This window comes from Sinohyriopsis cumingii, chromosome 19 (genome assembly GCF_028554795.1).
Source record: "Sinohyriopsis cumingii isolate HCF-2022 chromosome 19, ASM2855479v2, whole genome shotgun sequence".
Classification (NCBI taxonomy): Eukaryota; Metazoa; Mollusca; class Bivalvia; order Unionida; family Unionidae; genus Sinohyriopsis; species Sinohyriopsis cumingii.
In genome coordinates, this window is record NC_142979.1 from 18,140,282 (window position 1) to 18,158,054 (window position 17,773).

Here is a 17,773-nt window from a genome sequence, read left to right on the forward strand (position 1 = left end):
CTGAAATGTATTGAAAATTGCATGCAATATGAAGATAACAACATATCTAAATAAGGCGTTGCGACATGATAGCTAAGTCAATATGGGAAAATTGCATTCTTGGTCAAAGTCTGAAAGTACACTAGAATTGTTTCAATTGGCTTTTTTACGTTACTCGTGCAAAACCAGCGTCAGACAGTAAGCCATACAAAAGTGGTTTGACTATGCTATACCGTGTGTGTGTGTGTGTGTGTGTGTGTGTGTGTGTGTTATTAATCTTCTTAAGTTACAATACGTATCCATACAATAAATATCATTTGTAATCTTCGAACAGCATGTTTAGTCATAGTGTCTGTTCTTGTTATAAGTGGGGAATCAGAATATCTGAGAAATTTAATTCAGGGTTAGACTAGTCCTTGTGACGTTTTCGACATGGAGTCACTTGCACTGTATTCAAGAAGGACTGGCTGACTCTGTACATGTCTCAACAAGACTCGTGTTGGTTGTGAGATATTAAATGTTCACGTCACGTTTCACTGGACGCTCGTAACGGAAGATTGCACACCTATTAACTTATGCATAGCATACCTGCACTGAGCCTCTAAGCCTTTCCCGCAACAGAGCTAGCTTCTATTTCTTTTATGTACAATGGATATGTTGATTCCTTGATATATAGCCACTAACAAAATTGAACATCAAAATGGGGAACACCAATTTTTATGAACGATTGCAACTGCGCATGCCCTGTTACTAGTGCGATCATATTAACGTGAATGTGAAGACGATACACAAGCCAGTGAACCGATCCCGCCACCTGCTAATTCAAAGAAGGCTGCGGAAGGAACGGATTAAAGGCAAGGATTAGTCTTTCTGTACCACAAACTGATTTGTTAGTCGAACATTCATAAAAGTACAAGTACAGTCATCGGTTGCACTAGGGATCAAGATAGCTAAAAAATTCATTGTTTACCATACTTAAATCCTTGAACAAACTATATGTATGGTTCCACAGATGCAAAGACTTTTTTCCTTTCTTTCTAAGACATTCTTTACAGGTCGATCATTCAGTCAAAACCTAATCACAGAGACATTTTCAGTCTTTTCATGTGTGTGCGTGTGTGTGTGTGTGTGTTATTTCAGCACAATTGAAAAACAAGAAGTAAAAAACATTTCATGTTTTCACTTTCTTTTTCTGTGTATAGTGTTGCTTTGTTGTGTTTGTGTTTCTCGCATGTTTCTACCTTTGACAAATGAACCGCAAGATCCCAAAAGAGAAAAGTTAATTTTCACTAGTTTCTGCATTCCGTGCTGTTTGTTTCAGATAGACAATTGTAATTGTAATTAATACTAATGTTTAATGTAACAGGTGATTTATTTGGTCAAATAAATTTTTGAATCAACTGATCGATGATATGTTTATGTTGTAATTCAAAAACGTGAATTCGTCCTTGTGTACATAGTTTCAATGAATAACATGGGAAATATAATTATACCAGATCTCCTTTGGTCAGTAAATCATATCATGCGTGCAGTAAAGGGATCGACACGGCATAATTCACCGTTTTATCTGGATCAGGACACCGGGAAAGGTTATACCAAGACATATGTATTCAGTACCGACTGCAGTATTTTAATATTAATATGTCAACAAAGGGATCATTCTTAATTGAACGTGTGTAAGTGTGTGTGTGTGTGTGTGTGTGAGAGAGAGAGAGAGAGAGAGAGAGAGAGAGAACGCGTTTAAAACTGCCGGGCTTACAAACTTGAGGGCTCATTCCGAGTTTAACACAGCTCGACAAGACTGACCTACATTCCCGGTCATCTCGTTTTCTCTACAAATTTTCCTGATGCAGTTAAACACAAACAAACCAGTTTCGCGTACACGCAACCCTTCATTATTTATAGCTAAATGTCCTTTGATTTTGATCAATATCAGAATCGTCCCTATTACGATAAATGGGTGTTGAGGCTGACGTGTCACTTGAAGTGTGCTGAAAAATTTCAAATCCAATCAATGGTGGCTGCTGAGGAAAACAATCAAATATTTTAAAAAATAATTTTCGTTTATTTTGAAGTTTATGATCAGAACAATACAACTCAGTCGGTCACCCGACACGTTTATGGATGTACAATCTATGATTTAGATCTTCTCATTACCCGGGAACGGTTGTGTGACACTTATGATGTGAATGTCACGGAAAATATCTCTGTCTGTCTCTCTGTCTCTGTCTCTGTCTCTCTCTCTCTCTCTCTCTCTCTCATTTTAGGATGTCTGATTTGAGAAGGCCTTATCGAGAACTACCATATGTAGTAAGGCGATAAAACAGCTGAGAGTGAATATCATTATTAATGAATATTGTGGGATTTTTTTTGTTCTTGATGAATTAAACATTTTCTCGTCTGTATAAACAATACGTCCTTTTTTTCAACTTTATAAGTTGAAGATTGTGAACGCGGCTCTCATTCTTAATTCAGGACGTTTGATGGGCATCACTGGGCATCATGGATTGTGGAATTCTACTTTTTAAGGTTTTATTTTTTATTTTTTGTGCTAAAAGTATCGGATTCAAAATAGCCTCAGAAAAGGAAAGCAGATAGTTTCATATATAAAAAAGAAACAATAAAGAATCAAAAACAAAATTAATTTAGTTCAGAATTGCGTTTATAAGATCAATATATGCAGCCTGATTCGGCAATTTATATTGTATACCACGACAGACGCATAAAACGCACCACCCAATTCTTATAAACATGAGCTACGACGTGAGAAAATGTTTCGTCTGACAGTATAACGTCATCGTAGAAAAACTGAAGTAATTCAGATTAATGCATCTCCACTATTATTCACGATATTTTCGTGAAGTAAACTTTATTATTATTCACTTTATAAACAGTCCCGTTAGTTTAACGTTGCTGCTACCAGCAGTATTGACCGTAGCAGTATTGACCGTAGTTACGTAAAAATAATCACCTATAAGGTTGACGGGTACCTGCATTCGATGAACTACCTTTGGCTACGGTTTTAAAAAAATGGCAACGGAAATGTGGAACGCTGACCACGTCATAAGTCTAGTGGCTACCCGAGGTCGATAATGACTGTAGCCCTTTCTAAGTGATACCAGTGTTAAAAAAAGTAGATTTAGCTCTCATTCAACAGAAAATTATCTAACTGACCTTCGGTACAATGAATTAGTCAACAACTTCTTCACGTAAAACAGTGTGTTTTTATTAACTGCAAATAGCGTTGTTTTTATCATGTGTGTGAAAATATAACAAAACACGAGAAACTCCAAAGTGAATATATCTCTTCTAAGGGTATTATTCAAGACCGAGTGACCATAATAACAACAATCGTGACGACCGCTCCGGTGGCCTAGTGGTTAGAGCGTCCGCCTCGGATGCGGGAGGTCGTGGGTTCGATCCACGACCGAGTCATACCAAAGACTTACAAAAATGGTACTAACAGGTGCCTCGCTTGGCGCTCATCATTAAGAGGTTAGTGTTAGGACTGGTCAGCCTTGTGTCAGGATAATGTGACTGGGTGGGACATGATGCTACATGTCTGCTGCATGATGCCCCAGTGCTAGACATCACTATAAACTGTCACACTGCAGACATCGTAGCGATATGACTGAAAAATTGTTAAAACTACGTTAAAAATCCAAACCACACACACACACACACACACATACACACACACACACACACAAACAAACAATAATGACGCACACATCACTGTTATATTTGTGTGCCACAAGGACAGTAACACTGATAACATAACAAATATAATCTTGTACAGATTCTGGCTTACCCTCTAATGATCGTAGCATCTATTTTTATTGATACATTACGTAATTTTACCTATTATTAATATTTCGGGGCGGGCGGGGGGGGGGAGGCTTTCGCTACTTGACATTTTTATCCTCTTTAATAAACTTCGTTTCGTTTACTACATAATGAAATCCCTCCATGTACGTGCGCCTCCATAGCAACAAAGGAACGTGTATTTCAGTGCGGTGTTCCTGTTTCAATTGTTAAATGTACTGTATGTAAAACATTCAATAAAACCTTGAAATATGGGTTTGTTCTGATTGCATTATTAATGTAACATAACAGGCAGATTAATATGATTGTTTAAATATATAATAAAAAGGTCATTGACAAAAAGGTCATTGAAAGAATATTACGAAATTTGGACAGTTGTTCCTGTGGCATAGAAGCTCCCACAAGCTCGGGCATCATCAGTCACATGACTCGGGCCAGTATTGTTAAATACTGCAGTTATTAACTGATACATACATTCGGGAAGGATTTCTCTCTTGATTAAAACAAAATGTCAAAATGAGACTGTTTTTAAACTTTAGAGATGATTATTTTTCTGTCTTGGTCTATTGTAGCATACGTGACCAAATACTGCAAATGTACCACGACCTTTCTAAAATATAAATATCAGCAATACAAATTTTAGTTTAAGTAGTTTTAAAAAAATACAACGCTTGTACTAAACGTTCATTTTGATGTTAAATCACATCAAGTTAGAGCAATAAGCCTACACACACTAATTGGTCCAAACAGTGATCCTGGCACAATACAAAAACAGTCTTTGCAAGCCCTTCGTCAGGGGAATAAACAATTAACATCCCCAAAACGAATACTAAACATAAAAGACAATATAAATTCTTGGCTCAAATCATTGAATGACGGAAAAATAAGCAAAGAAATGATAAACAAATAAAATACAGAAAGAAGATAAAATTAATAAATGGTACATTGCATCTCTTTGCTGACCTTGCAGTTATATAACAAACTCAAAGTAGTTGTCATCGTCCGTATCATGCAAAGTACTATGACCTATTTCCAGGCAGGGAACAAAGAACGAACACCATACGGGACGAAAAATCTACAAATGAGCAATATAAATTATATCCCGGTTATGTTATGCATTAATGCACTCGTAAAGCATGTCAAGAGCATGGTGTAGCGGCAAAATGGACAACAGTTATAATAATAATAATAATAATAACAATAATAATAATACATTAATGAATTACGTAAAATTTGCTTGGTTAAATATCGTCGCAAAAAGTGGATACTTCTGATAACACGATGCCAGGCTGTAATTTGGAAAAGACTGAATTCACTAATTCACTTAGTCCGAACCCCCCATGGGTTTTCAATTGTAGTATCCAATAAAGTTCCTTTTATGTATGTTCTACATCGGTCCAGCTCAAGTTAAATTCAGTAGGTATCATCTTCAAGGACTTGACCGAATGCCAAGTCAAGTTGAAGTGGTTTGCGATGATTTGTTGTTATTTAGATCTTATGGTTATTCATTCGTTTTATGAAATCAACGGTTTCGCCAACATAATAAGTTGCACAGATCTTGCCTGTTATAATGTAGATTGCAGTTTTGGTTTTACTTCCGGTCGATAGTGAAGATAGCTCCTGTAATCGAACATTTTAACGTGGTGCTTTCGGCCATACGTTTTTCAAATTAGGCAACGCTTGTTTCCACAGCAATATGTGCCTGAATTTCTAGTCTTTTTTGAAGTTACCATGCCACGTACCATACTGTCCTTCAGATTTGTAAGGTCTGAGCTATGCAACCACACGAACTTCCTGAAATATGGTCTTCAGACGTTCGGAGATTCAAACTAGTGTCAATGCTACTGAATGATTTCTTGTATGTATGGGGACACGTATTTATGTAAGTCTGTCTGTCTGTCTGTCTGTAGGTAGGTAGGTAGGTAGGTATGTATGCATGTATGTATGTGTGTATGTGTGTATGTTTGTATGTATGTACATACGTACGTACGTGTGCCTGTTCGAAAGCAAAGCTGCACCATAAGATTTAGAGGGTCAATATAAGTTAGCACGGTGAAAGGGAATTCCTGAACAACATATAATTGTCGTCGATGACCCGTTTGTACAAGGATTATACGGAAAAAGACACGTTGACTATGTATTGGCTCTAATCACAAACATGATCATTGCGTCGCCTGTCATGCATTACTGTAGCAGTTTAAATGCAGCAAAATGTGAAAGCGAACGGTTAACGACATGCTCAGTATTTGCAAAAATCGGTGGATTCGAATTCAATTTAGTACAAAGAATATAAGGAACGTAATTAATTCTCGTAAAGTCGCTGCATACATACGTGAAAATAGTGATAATATTCTAGCCGACCTGTCACAACTTATAAATAAAAAAATTATCATTGTATTTACTTTGTTAAACACATCCATGCTGTCGAAAATTACTTTGGTTTGAGTATTTTGTCTAAAAGATACTTCTAAGCTTTAGTATAAAGAAATCAAGAATCGAAAGCTCTTGATTGTGCTCAGCTTCGTCAAAACTATTTTTTTTAAAATGTCTTCTAGTAATGTAAATTAATTATTAGCTTTGTTTTTCGTATCTAAAATTATATCCTAGATGAAAAGACTTAGAGCAAAAAGCAGAGAATCACTGTAGATGGCGCTCTTCATGACCCTAATTCCTCGTCATAACTTTGGGAAGCAGTAGAACGTTATCCTGCTTCTGGCTTGCATCCAAACTTTCACATTGTACACAAATACAAAGTCCCATTTCGCGCTTTCAGACGTGCAAATGAGTTCTCCACCCATTTCGTGAAGTGTTTCTTTAGATTTGACCTTTTTGATTATTTTGGATAGTTTTACTTGCCTGAACAACGGGAAATTGTTTGATGTTACATCCACGTCATTCTTTGAGTCCTTGGGTTTGTTTGTAAGTTTTATCAATCTCTAATGAAAGACCATGGTAATGTATCATTGCAGGAAAACAAATCCTGCGCCTTTTATTATTATTGTTATTGTTATTATTATTATTATTATTAAGAGCACCAATATTAATAATATTATTTAATAAACTATTCTATGTTGGATATTATCCAGAATATTGGTCAACGGCTATCATCATACCAATTTGAAGAATGGGGATGCAAATGAACCCTCCAATTACAGAGGCACTAGTCTACCTCCTGTAATAAGCAAAGTGTTTACACTGATTTTATATAACATAATAAATGAATGGATGGAGGAAACCGAATTACTGGGCAAAAAGCAAGCAGAATTTAAAGCTGGGTATTCCACAGCAAATAATATATCTATGTTATAAACATTAATTTGTAAATATCTAAGAAAACGTAGGGATGGAGTGTATGCAGTATTTATTGATTATGAAAAAGTCTTTGCTAGGATAGAGAGATGTTTACTGTACCAAAAGCTAGTTAGTGAAAATATTAGTGGGAAAATGTTAAGAATCATTAAAGCAATTTATAATGATGTAAAAGCATATGCTAAGTCCAACAGTCTTATTACCGATGTGTTTAATTGCCCTTTGGGCGTACGACAGGTTTGTGTTTTATCGCCTTTACTCTTTTTTTGTTGTTGAATGATTTGAAACCATTTTTAGCTGAAGGAAACAGGAGAGTGTCTGTAGAAGTCTTAGAACTATTTTCACTGTTGTATGCAGACGATTTAATTGTCTTTGCTGACACTACTCACCAGTTGCAAAATATGCTCTATAGGTTGCATACATATTGCCTAAAGTGGAATTGGAAGAAAATAACAAGAGTCGTTGTATTGCGCAGAGGTGGCTATCGCAGAAGTTACGAAAACTGATGCTGTTACCATACAGAGGTAAAGATTGAATCATATTACAAGTATTTAGGTCGCATTTTTTCTTTAAAAGAAACCTCTTGGTATACGTGTCAGAAAACTCTTTACTTGCAGGCGCTGAATGCTGTGCACATATTGAAACAAAGTCTTTCAAAAATTGACAGATTACCCGTAACTGGATTGCTTCGTCTGTTTGACGCGAAGATAACTCCCATACTTATTTATGAATCTGAGGTTTGGGGGTTTTATGATGCCAATGATATTGAAAAAGCTCATTTGCCATGTTGTAAATATATCATTGGTACATGTAAGTCTACTCCAAATGCATTCGTATATAACGAATTAGGAAGAATCAGTATGCAGTGTATAAAATACAAACGTATTTTGAAATAATAGCTAAGAATTCGAAACATGCAAGAAGACAGATATCCAAACAATGCTACGAATTACAGTTAAGATGGGGGGAAAATTGTGATTGCTGGGCTAACTGGGAAAATTGTGATTGCTGGGCTAACTATGTTGAAAAGCTTCTATTTACATTTGGTTTTGGCAGTGTTTTGTGCATTCAGATGTAAATGATGAAAATATATTTCCTAGATTGTTCAGCCAGAGATGTGAAGATATTTTAGGCAGAATGCGATTAAGTCGATGGAAAGATGGCGCTTCTATACGTCATTGGGAGTAGAATTTACTGGTAAAAAATATCTAGATTTGTTGGGAGATAACGATCTTTGTTATATAATCACTATGCTTAGAGTGGGGAACTTGCCAATCAGAGGTTAAACGGGAGGATATCAAGGTATCTGCTATGATGAAAGACTGTGTCAAATTTGTAACCTTAACATCGAATATGAATTCCATTTTAATATTGTTTGTCCGCTATATAGAGAAATACGAAGGCAATACTTACCCACCTTTCTATATAAAAATATATCTTCATAAATGTTTGGGTCCTTTATACACTATGATACTAGTAAAATTCTGATGACTAACTTAGCAATGTTTACTATAATAACCTTAAAGGTTAGAGAAACCTTTTTATCAACGACTCCTGCTGCATCAATATCACAAATCTTGCTCCACAGAAGTATTAGGGTTACACTTACATCCGTTTGTTTGATTACTGTGCAAAGTATACTTGTATTTCACGCAGTTCGAAAAATACGATACTGATTACTTTTATGTATATTTCTTCTTATGATTACGATGTCCTTTTGTTACGCACTATTAAGATCTTTTGTACCGCATGATGTATGGATATGTGTCATGAGTCAGTGGCCTATATCGCAAATAAACACTATTAAGATCTTTTGTACCGCATGATGTATGGATTCGTATCATGAGCCAGTGGCCTATATCGCAAATAAACACTATTATTATTATTAGCATCATCATCATCGTGATTATTATTATTATTATTATTATTATTATTATTATTATTGTTATTATTATTTAATCAGTTTACCAGAGGGATATTATGGAATTTGTCTGCCATCATTGATGAAGGTAGTATCAGACATTCCTTCCTACTTATGAATACTTCATACCTTGTATTGGAGTTGTTTCCGTTGCCTCGTTTTGGGCAACATGATCCTTGTCGTTCAGCATGCTTTTTCCCATTACTTTATCTTTATGGGACTCTCTGAAAGAAATAAACGTGTCATTTATTTTTTCTTCATGGAATTTTTAAAAGAATAAAACACGCATCATAAGGCATGATGCTTTCCAAATTGATAGCTGCCTTAATAAGTACAATTTGTTTCCTCTGTCATAAACCAAGGTACAAATAGCTGTAATAAAAATGATGTAATTATCGGAAACACACATTTTCAACTTATTAAATAATTATTGTATAATTATCGTTGGTGGCGGCGTATGTGAAATGGTTCTCTAAATTACAAAATTAGATGCTTATTTGTTATCACGTTAGTAATACAAACAAAAGAGGTTTAATCCGACGAAATCGTTAGTTTTCTTTCAACCTAAGTTGTAGTGGGTTCAGAGTCTGCTATACTTGGTAGAAAAAATATGAATCTCGTATTGCCCAAGGTTTTAAATAAAAACTGCGTAAAACTGGGTTCAATGTTATAAATTGAAAATACATGTAGCGTTATTTTCCTTTAATGAATCTAACTTGGGCCATATACTGACCGAATTTCGAATAGTCAAACATTTAGTTAATTTTGCTATTGAATCCAGGTGAAAATATTATTGTTTAAATATATTTTTGGAATGAAATATATATATATATATATATATATATATATATATATATATATATATATATATATATATATTAGTTTTTTAGTTTTATTTATTGGTTCACGTTGAATTGAGAAACTGATGCATCTGGTGAGAGTCAATAATTTGTTTATGATTTATAAACAGATTGACAAAATGCATTGCTATTAACAGATACTATACCAATATCATAGATTCCATTCTGATGCAAAGATTAATCTACACTCTCACGTGGCTATTGGAGTGTAATCCCCTATTTCCGTATGCTTCCACACAATTGTCTTTTGTGATGTCCAATTTTTTTACTTAATTAAACATCCAATCTCGTCCAATAATTCTTCTACTTAACGACGAAAATAAGTCGCATTTTTGGGAGTTAGAATTCCTTTGATTACGGACTCAAGATTTGATAATGATGTTCGTTTTAAAGAGAATGATTCAAAGCCTCTAATTACCAGAGAGCCAAAGAATCAATCAAGAAGTCCTCGCTATAGCCTAGACTCAGTTACAGCAGCCATAAATGAAATGAAATAAATGCATGATGTCAGTATACTTCCGGTTCCGTAGCAGTCATGCACACGCACTTCCTGTTCTAATGAGTATAAGTGTTTTTTTTCTAACTGAAGACAGAAACACTAAAGTTTTCATTGGAAGTATTATGTATGCATGTGTGCACTCCAATATTAGGCTCTTGATGAAGCACAATGTATCAGCAAATAAGTTATTCAATGAACTAAGTAAGGAGGTAAGAAACATGAAAATAAGTATGAATATATGTACTTTTAGTATGTAAAGATGGATACATTTGTAATTGATTCGAAAAAAGATTGGATTATATGAATGTTATTTAGGTAAATCTATCACCAACTGAGTATCGAGAAGAAACCCGCCTTCCAAACGGCGTTTTAAAAAACTGAGACAAGGTAATGACTTAGTTATAGACAAAAATTACCTTCGGGCCATTTTTACAGTGTCCTAATGCCTTCAAAGAATTACGAGTTTACATCATGCTGTAAGAAATTTAGACGATTATTTAGTCATACATTAAATTCATACCTTGGATGACTTTTGTAAAACTTTAGTATTGTTACATCATACATTTTTGAAACTGCTTTTCAATAAACAAAAACGATTTAATCTTCCAATTAAGTTTCCCGCTGATCTGCCTTTACTTAAAAAGGTACATTGACCAACTGTACAACCCAAGGTTCGCGCACATGTAAAATGTTTGTAACGAAAATGACCTCATATTTGTAGCATAAAACAAAGTTATCTTGACAGATTGAAATCTATGACTAGTAGTGACGTTCTAAATTCAGTAGTATGATACCCTCATGAAAGATTGGAGTCCATGCTTAGTGCGAGGTAAGTATGGTCGTGTGCAGCTTCTGTAAATTCTCATAATCATATATAGATATTCGTCATGAGTTTTTACAAGTAGGAAATTGCGATTATACCAGTACATCCTACTTTTTCATTTCATGCTTTTATTTCATCTGTGTAAGTCGCGGCTAACTTTCTCTAAAGCTAGTGAAAAAAATTGATGTTAAGTACTCCATGGAAAATATGTGCAGCCAACAAAAGCGAAAACGTTTCCAAAATTATTAATTAAATACAAAAAAGCAATAAACGACACTTAAATTGCATTTTCTTATCACAAGCAGAAGAGAAAAGTGTAGAACAAAATTTATGAAGCAAGCCAATTCTGTTTTTGTGGGTAAAGTCATTTATCCTGATAAATGATAGCATAATCGATCCCTTAAGTGCATAACCAATTGTGCCGAACAATACATACTAGAAGCAAGTGATCGATATTTGCTTTTAAACCATTACCATCATAAAGAGTAAAAAGTCAATCGATGGTTACAAGTGCCAAGGTAGAAAAAAAAAACGAAGTTGCAAGGGTAGGATATGTTGTAATTTCTGATTTTATGAGATTTCTCTAATTAAAGCTTGTGTTGATGAAATCAACGAGGTGTTGTAAGTCATGGTAGATACTGTCCATACTTTAGTACCTCGATGTAGTAGATATTAGCATGAGAGTGCTTGGCTTGGTTTGTGAAATCAAAAAAGTACGAAATCAAGCAAATTGAACACACGTCAGTAAGGTAAGATGAAATTTCACGTTTATTTTCTTTCATAAATTGATTTTAAAAATACACATAAAAAGAACATATATAGGTAGAAAGACAAATATATTGATTATATACCTAGATAAATATACCTATAATATATAGCTAGATAAAAGCGATACGTTTGTAATCATTCTTCCAAGAGTCAAGAAAAGTTGTTAATTGACTGTATTCTGGAATGTGTTTATTTCGAAGGATGTGTGCTTTACCGTATTTGAGGGAACAAGAGTGACGTGTCAAATGTATGGAAAACGTGTGGCGTGTCACGGTGATGGAGAAAGTGTTGCGTACTACCACATAGCATGAGCATCAAAGCAACAGAGCCCACGGATATTTGGGTACACTATAGATTAGGCAGAGACCCATCGGTAAGCTTTGCATAAGGGCCCAGGTAAGGACCCAAATATTCTAGCTACGCCACTGGTGGCGTGTCAAAACTGACGGTGTTTTTACCTTGTTTGCCTGGTAAAATTAGTAGTTAGGTTCAGCACCTAGTTTTGTATATTGTCTTCGGTGAGAAATGAGCGAGGAATGGCGGCAAGATAAATGATTCAAAAGATTATTTTACTACTGATGAGATATACAACATTGCCATTTGTCTCGCGAAGGCACTGCCATGGGACATAACTATGGTCATGTGTCAAGTTCACAACCAAAGACTGTTTGAAAAACACTGATCACATTAAACTATTTTAAACAGCAGATTTTTAAAAAGCAAATTTAGTAAACAAAACAAGAGTGTGTATGGCTAACAATATCTTTTCAATTTTCATGCGCTATCCTGTGATTTTGTTCATCAGTCTTTTAATAAAATGTTTGTTCCTGCGCGACACGTAAGAAACAGCGTTGCGTACCAAACTGTATAGATAAATTACCCTTAATAAGGATGAAGCGTTGCGATTTGGGGTTGAAATAGTAAAGGTCCGTGTGACCTGACCTAGAAAACAGACTTTTGAGCGATGATTTAACATCCATCGGCAAGGGAAGTCCTAGAATAGCTGCCAGTAACTGGCGCCCCAGGCGATCGAAGCAACAGCAAACTTACCTCCCCCCCCCCCCCGCCATTAGTTTCTTCTCAAATTAGGTGCCCCATTTAACGTGGCGCCTGAGGCAACCGCCTAGTTCGCCTGTCCACTGGACAAGTCTTCACATGATCCTACATGCATGACTATCTCAAATAGTGCCGGATTACGCTAGTGCGGGGCCTGTATCATATGTTATGAAGGGGCCCTAAATTGAAAAATGGCACACAAATATTAAAACACATACATTTTTAACTTGCATAGGAAAGTAATTGTATTTTTTCATTTACTATTCAGCCAGATAATACGACAAATATGTCTGACATTTCAGTAATAGTATTATTTACATGTAGGTAATTGATAGGTTGAAAGCATTTAGCGCGGGGCCATTGAAAGTGCGGGGCCCATAGCATATGCTACTTTTGCAGCTAGGATAATCTGGCACTGATCTCAAAGCTAAATCGAGTTTTACTCGAATGAATGTTAAATGTCCTGAAAATTGCAAAACAAAGGGATAACTGGTTTTTTTTTTTTTTTTTTTTTACTATTCCATATCATTGAAATTCGCTGGTGAATTACCGGTGACAGTACAAAACCGTAATGACCTTTGAAGAAAAGGCTGCACTAAAACAACTTTAAATTTATACATTATATGGTAATTGCTGTGTCTGAAATAAAAATATTTTACTTATCAATATCAGGCCGGTACAGTCTGAAATAAAGTCTTTTAATGTTCTTATCCCATGTTTGAATGTTTGAAGCGGCCACTACGTGCCATTATCGCATAATTTCTGTAAATGATTTTGTTAGGAAATAATCTTTGACCTCACGCCCCAATATAACCGTAAAGATATCTAAAATGCGCTTGGAAAGATATCTAAAATGCGCTTGGAAAGATATCTAAAATGCGTTTGGAAAGATATCTAAAATGCGTTTGGAAAGATATCTAAAATGCGTTTGGAAAGGTCAGAGGAAACTCGAACTAAATGTTATAATCCATTTGGATGAACAACATCTGATCACTAGATCAAAGTCACAGAGTTGTTCTGCAATTTATATCTAAATGGGCATATGCTGCCATTGTGTCTGATTTCTTCGAAACTGAGGACATCTGAGGTCTAATTGCTGGCGGAAATAGTGTGGTCATTATAAAAGACGTGTGAAATTTGTCTATAACCTTTGATTTAGCCATATAAAGTTTAAAATATTTGCCTAAACGAACACGTCTGCATGATGTCTGTTGAAATTTGTGTGCAAAACTTTCATAATGTCATATCAGTTAACCTTTACCCTATAGACCAACACACCAAAAGGGATGCACGAACTCCTGGAAGAACTGTTTTCGTATAGATCCGGTTGCCGTAGAAACGGTCTTAAGTAGAGTCTAGTTCATATATCCGGCAGCTAAAGACAATAATATATGTACCATTTTACACATTTTAGGATAACATCTAAGGGCACGAAGTGTGGTTGTTTGTTCCAATGCATACATTCTCCTTTTGTCCATCCCATAGGAGATCAAATGTATGGCCTAGAGAATGTCAGGAAACTCAACTCCATTGCTATTTAGAATCCAAATATCTTTCAGCCTGTCCTGTCATAACATCCGTGCAAAGTTTATATGTTCTTTATGGATCCTATCATAAAAGCCAGTATATGCCACGCGTTGTTCGTGCATCGTGCATTCTTAGAAACTGCTTGTGTGGGTTCCTTTACTGTTTCTGGACATCTGTATTTCCATGCAGTTTCAATCATGATGTTAAAGACTGCCTGAATAGTAATTGCGTCAGCAGTAATGCCGTTTTCCATGTACCTACAGTTGGCTATTTTTCATTGTTATTGGGATATAAAACAATCCACGCAACAATCACCGTAGTCAAGTTATCCTCGTATTCAGTACATCTGTGCATCGCCATAACTGTCCGCGCAACTCGTCTATTCGATGGACTAATGGTCTTTACAATCATATTAAGATATTTAGCACGATTTGGTAGAACTATCTGGTTGTCGTAATTCCGGTTTTTCTCTTAAATTCAAAATATTCCTATTACTATGTTTCATTTGTTATGAAAAATAAATGGTGTACTCGGTTGATAATTTGAACCTTACAGCCGACCTTCACCTTTACACCATAATTGCTATTGGTTACAGCCCTCTCAAACTTTTAATATCAAAATGACCATTTAAAAAAGAAATACGATGCAAATCTGTATCGTGATTTGTTGAAGAGTTAGATAGTAATGTAGGCATGCTTGTGTGCGTTTCTGGGTACCAAATTTGATCTTTTGGCGTGACCTTGAATTAAATGTCAAAAACAGCAACTTTGTTTTCCAGGTTACGTTTGGCATAACTTAAATGTTATATGCTGTCAGCTTTCCTACATTCATACCACGGGACTACAACTAAACTTGCACTAAATGTAAATAGCAAGGAATTTTTGTACCAAATGTCTTGATGGAAATTCATTACTGACTATGTACATACAAATTCGTAGTCTTCAGGTGATAAATCCAAACCTATTCCATGAATCTATTTGAATAATCTAAATTGAAATAATTACGAATGAAGAATAAAAGTGTGAAACGGTGATATTAGGTGATGTAAATCTTACTAAATAATTATTATTTCCAAAGTACAATTGTACACAAATATAATATTACAGGGACGTTTAACAGGTGAGTATGGTATGGATTGGAAATATGCGATCGGATGGCGATGGATAAGAAGAAACAAGTGCTAAGAGAGATTTGTGTTAACATGAGATGCTTGAGAGTGCGTCGACAAACAAACTTGAATTTATTTTGTCTGGAGGCAGAGAAACAATATAAATCAGTTGATTGGACAGGGACACCATATGGCGACTAGAAAATAAGAAGGGCTTAATGCATGAACAAAGGAACAAATTGGATTCAAGATATGACAGAAATCAAGTAAAATGAATATTGTACACATGGATATATGGAACCCAAAGTAAAAATGTTACACAAGTATGACAGAAATCAAGTAAAATGAATAGTGTACACATGGATATATGGAACCCAAAGTAAAAATGTTACACAAGTATCACAGAAATCAAGTAAAATGAATAGTGTACACATGGATATATGGAACCCAAAGTAAAAATGTTACACAAGTATGACAGAAATCAAGTAAAATGAATAGTGTACACATGGATATATGGAACCCAAAGTAAAAATGTTACACAAGTATCACAGAAATCAAGTAAAATGAATAGTGTACATATGGATATATGGAACCCAAAGTAAAAATGTTACACAAGTATGACAGAAATCAAGTAAAATGAATAGTGTACACATGGATATATGGAACCCAAAGTAAAAATGTTACACAAGTATGACAGAACTTAAATTAGTTCAGAGACGATTCTGGAATCTGGTCTAAGGCTGGCTTGTCATGTTTGGGGATAAAATATGAAAAACATCAATATTTTCCCAGATAAGGTATTAATAATTGATATGATATTTTTACTGTTTTAATTTACAAAATATGAAGAGGAGACGAGTGCTATGTACATTGATTATAGCGTTTTCATGCTGCCGATGGCTTGTCGGCCATTGCATTTAAATTTGCATTTACATTTTCGGGAAACGAAACATCAGAAATTGTGTTTTATCTCAGTTCGATCACAAACTTACGCAGTGTTTAATTCCTCGCTTCCTATATCTAAATATTCCAGAAGCAAATTGGTCCCTGTAGATAACATGTGCGGAAGCAGCTTGAAAAATTAATTGAGGCAAAGGCCCCCGGGCACAGTAAGACTGTAAGGACAATTGGGTGAAACTCTTCAGGCAATTTTTCTTTGCAACTAGGTTCCCATGCATTAAATAGGTAAATATAATTTGCCACATATACATATAATTTTAACATCATTATCTTTAAATCACAAAAACCAAAGATATCAACTCAAGATCGTTTCGTTACTGTCCAGTATGTATGTAATAAGCATCGTGTTGATAGAATGAATCTCCAGAAGCCATTAGCCAGGAATAACTTGTATCAAAATTCACTTTTAGTAAAGTTCGTTGCTGAATGGAATCTTCTCTCTTTGGAGAATAAGAGCAACCCTTCTTTGTATTCTTTTATGGTGCATAAGGAGGAATCTTGGGCATGGCACAGAATTACTATTACGGTAAAGGATTAGCACAATTTTTACATTCAAGATTTTGAATAGATTGTGTTTCAGTAAACAATGACCTGTTCAGAAATCATTAGTCATAAAGAACCATATGTTCATGAAGTGAGCCTGAAACTACAAAACGTTTTCGTTTTGATCGTGCCGAATATATTTTAATCAGGAACCGTGCAATAGATACCTTGTCCCAAAATATTGCCATAACTTTGTTGCTAATGGCAACCTATTGCAGTTACTAGACGCAACCATAAATATATCCGGCTTTTATCAGACATTCGCAATAATAACGATTGTATTTATCTACTATTTTTGTTCGTCTTCACACTTTCCTGGTATGACCCCTAGGGGGTATGTTGATGTATTCCATCTCCTGAGTTGAAGCAAAACTTCATTTACCCTCTACTACTCAACGCCAACGGTTTTCTTTTCTTCTTTTCCTTTTGCTATTAATGCTTGCTAATTACTGCGTGATACCATTACAATACTGAACGTGCGATTATCTTTGCAATTTTAATTAGCTAATATCAGAATCCTCCATATACCTGTTTAGTGTTCTCCATTCCTCGTGTGGGTCAGATCATTACAATAAAACTTGCTCTTAATGAGAGA

General features: G+C 35.2%; 1 protein-coding gene across 4 annotated transcripts in view; it reads right to left on the reverse strand.

Annotated features, from left to right (window-relative positions):
- LOC149775212 (sodium-dependent dopamine transporter-like) overlaps positions 1 to 17,773 on the reverse strand; it is a 178,817-nt gene that overhangs the window by 36,411 nt on the left and 124,633 nt on the right. For all 4 annotated transcript variants that reach the window (XM_089943045.1, XM_089943047.1, XM_089943048.1 and 1 more), the window contains exon 3: positions 9,164 to 9,258. In XM_089943045.1, coding sequence (XP_089799171.1) covers positions 9,164 to 9,236 — 73 coding nt within the window. In that variant the 5' untranslated portion in view covers positions 9,237 to 9,258. The remainder of the gene's footprint in view (positions 1 to 9,163; positions 9,259 to 17,773) is intronic.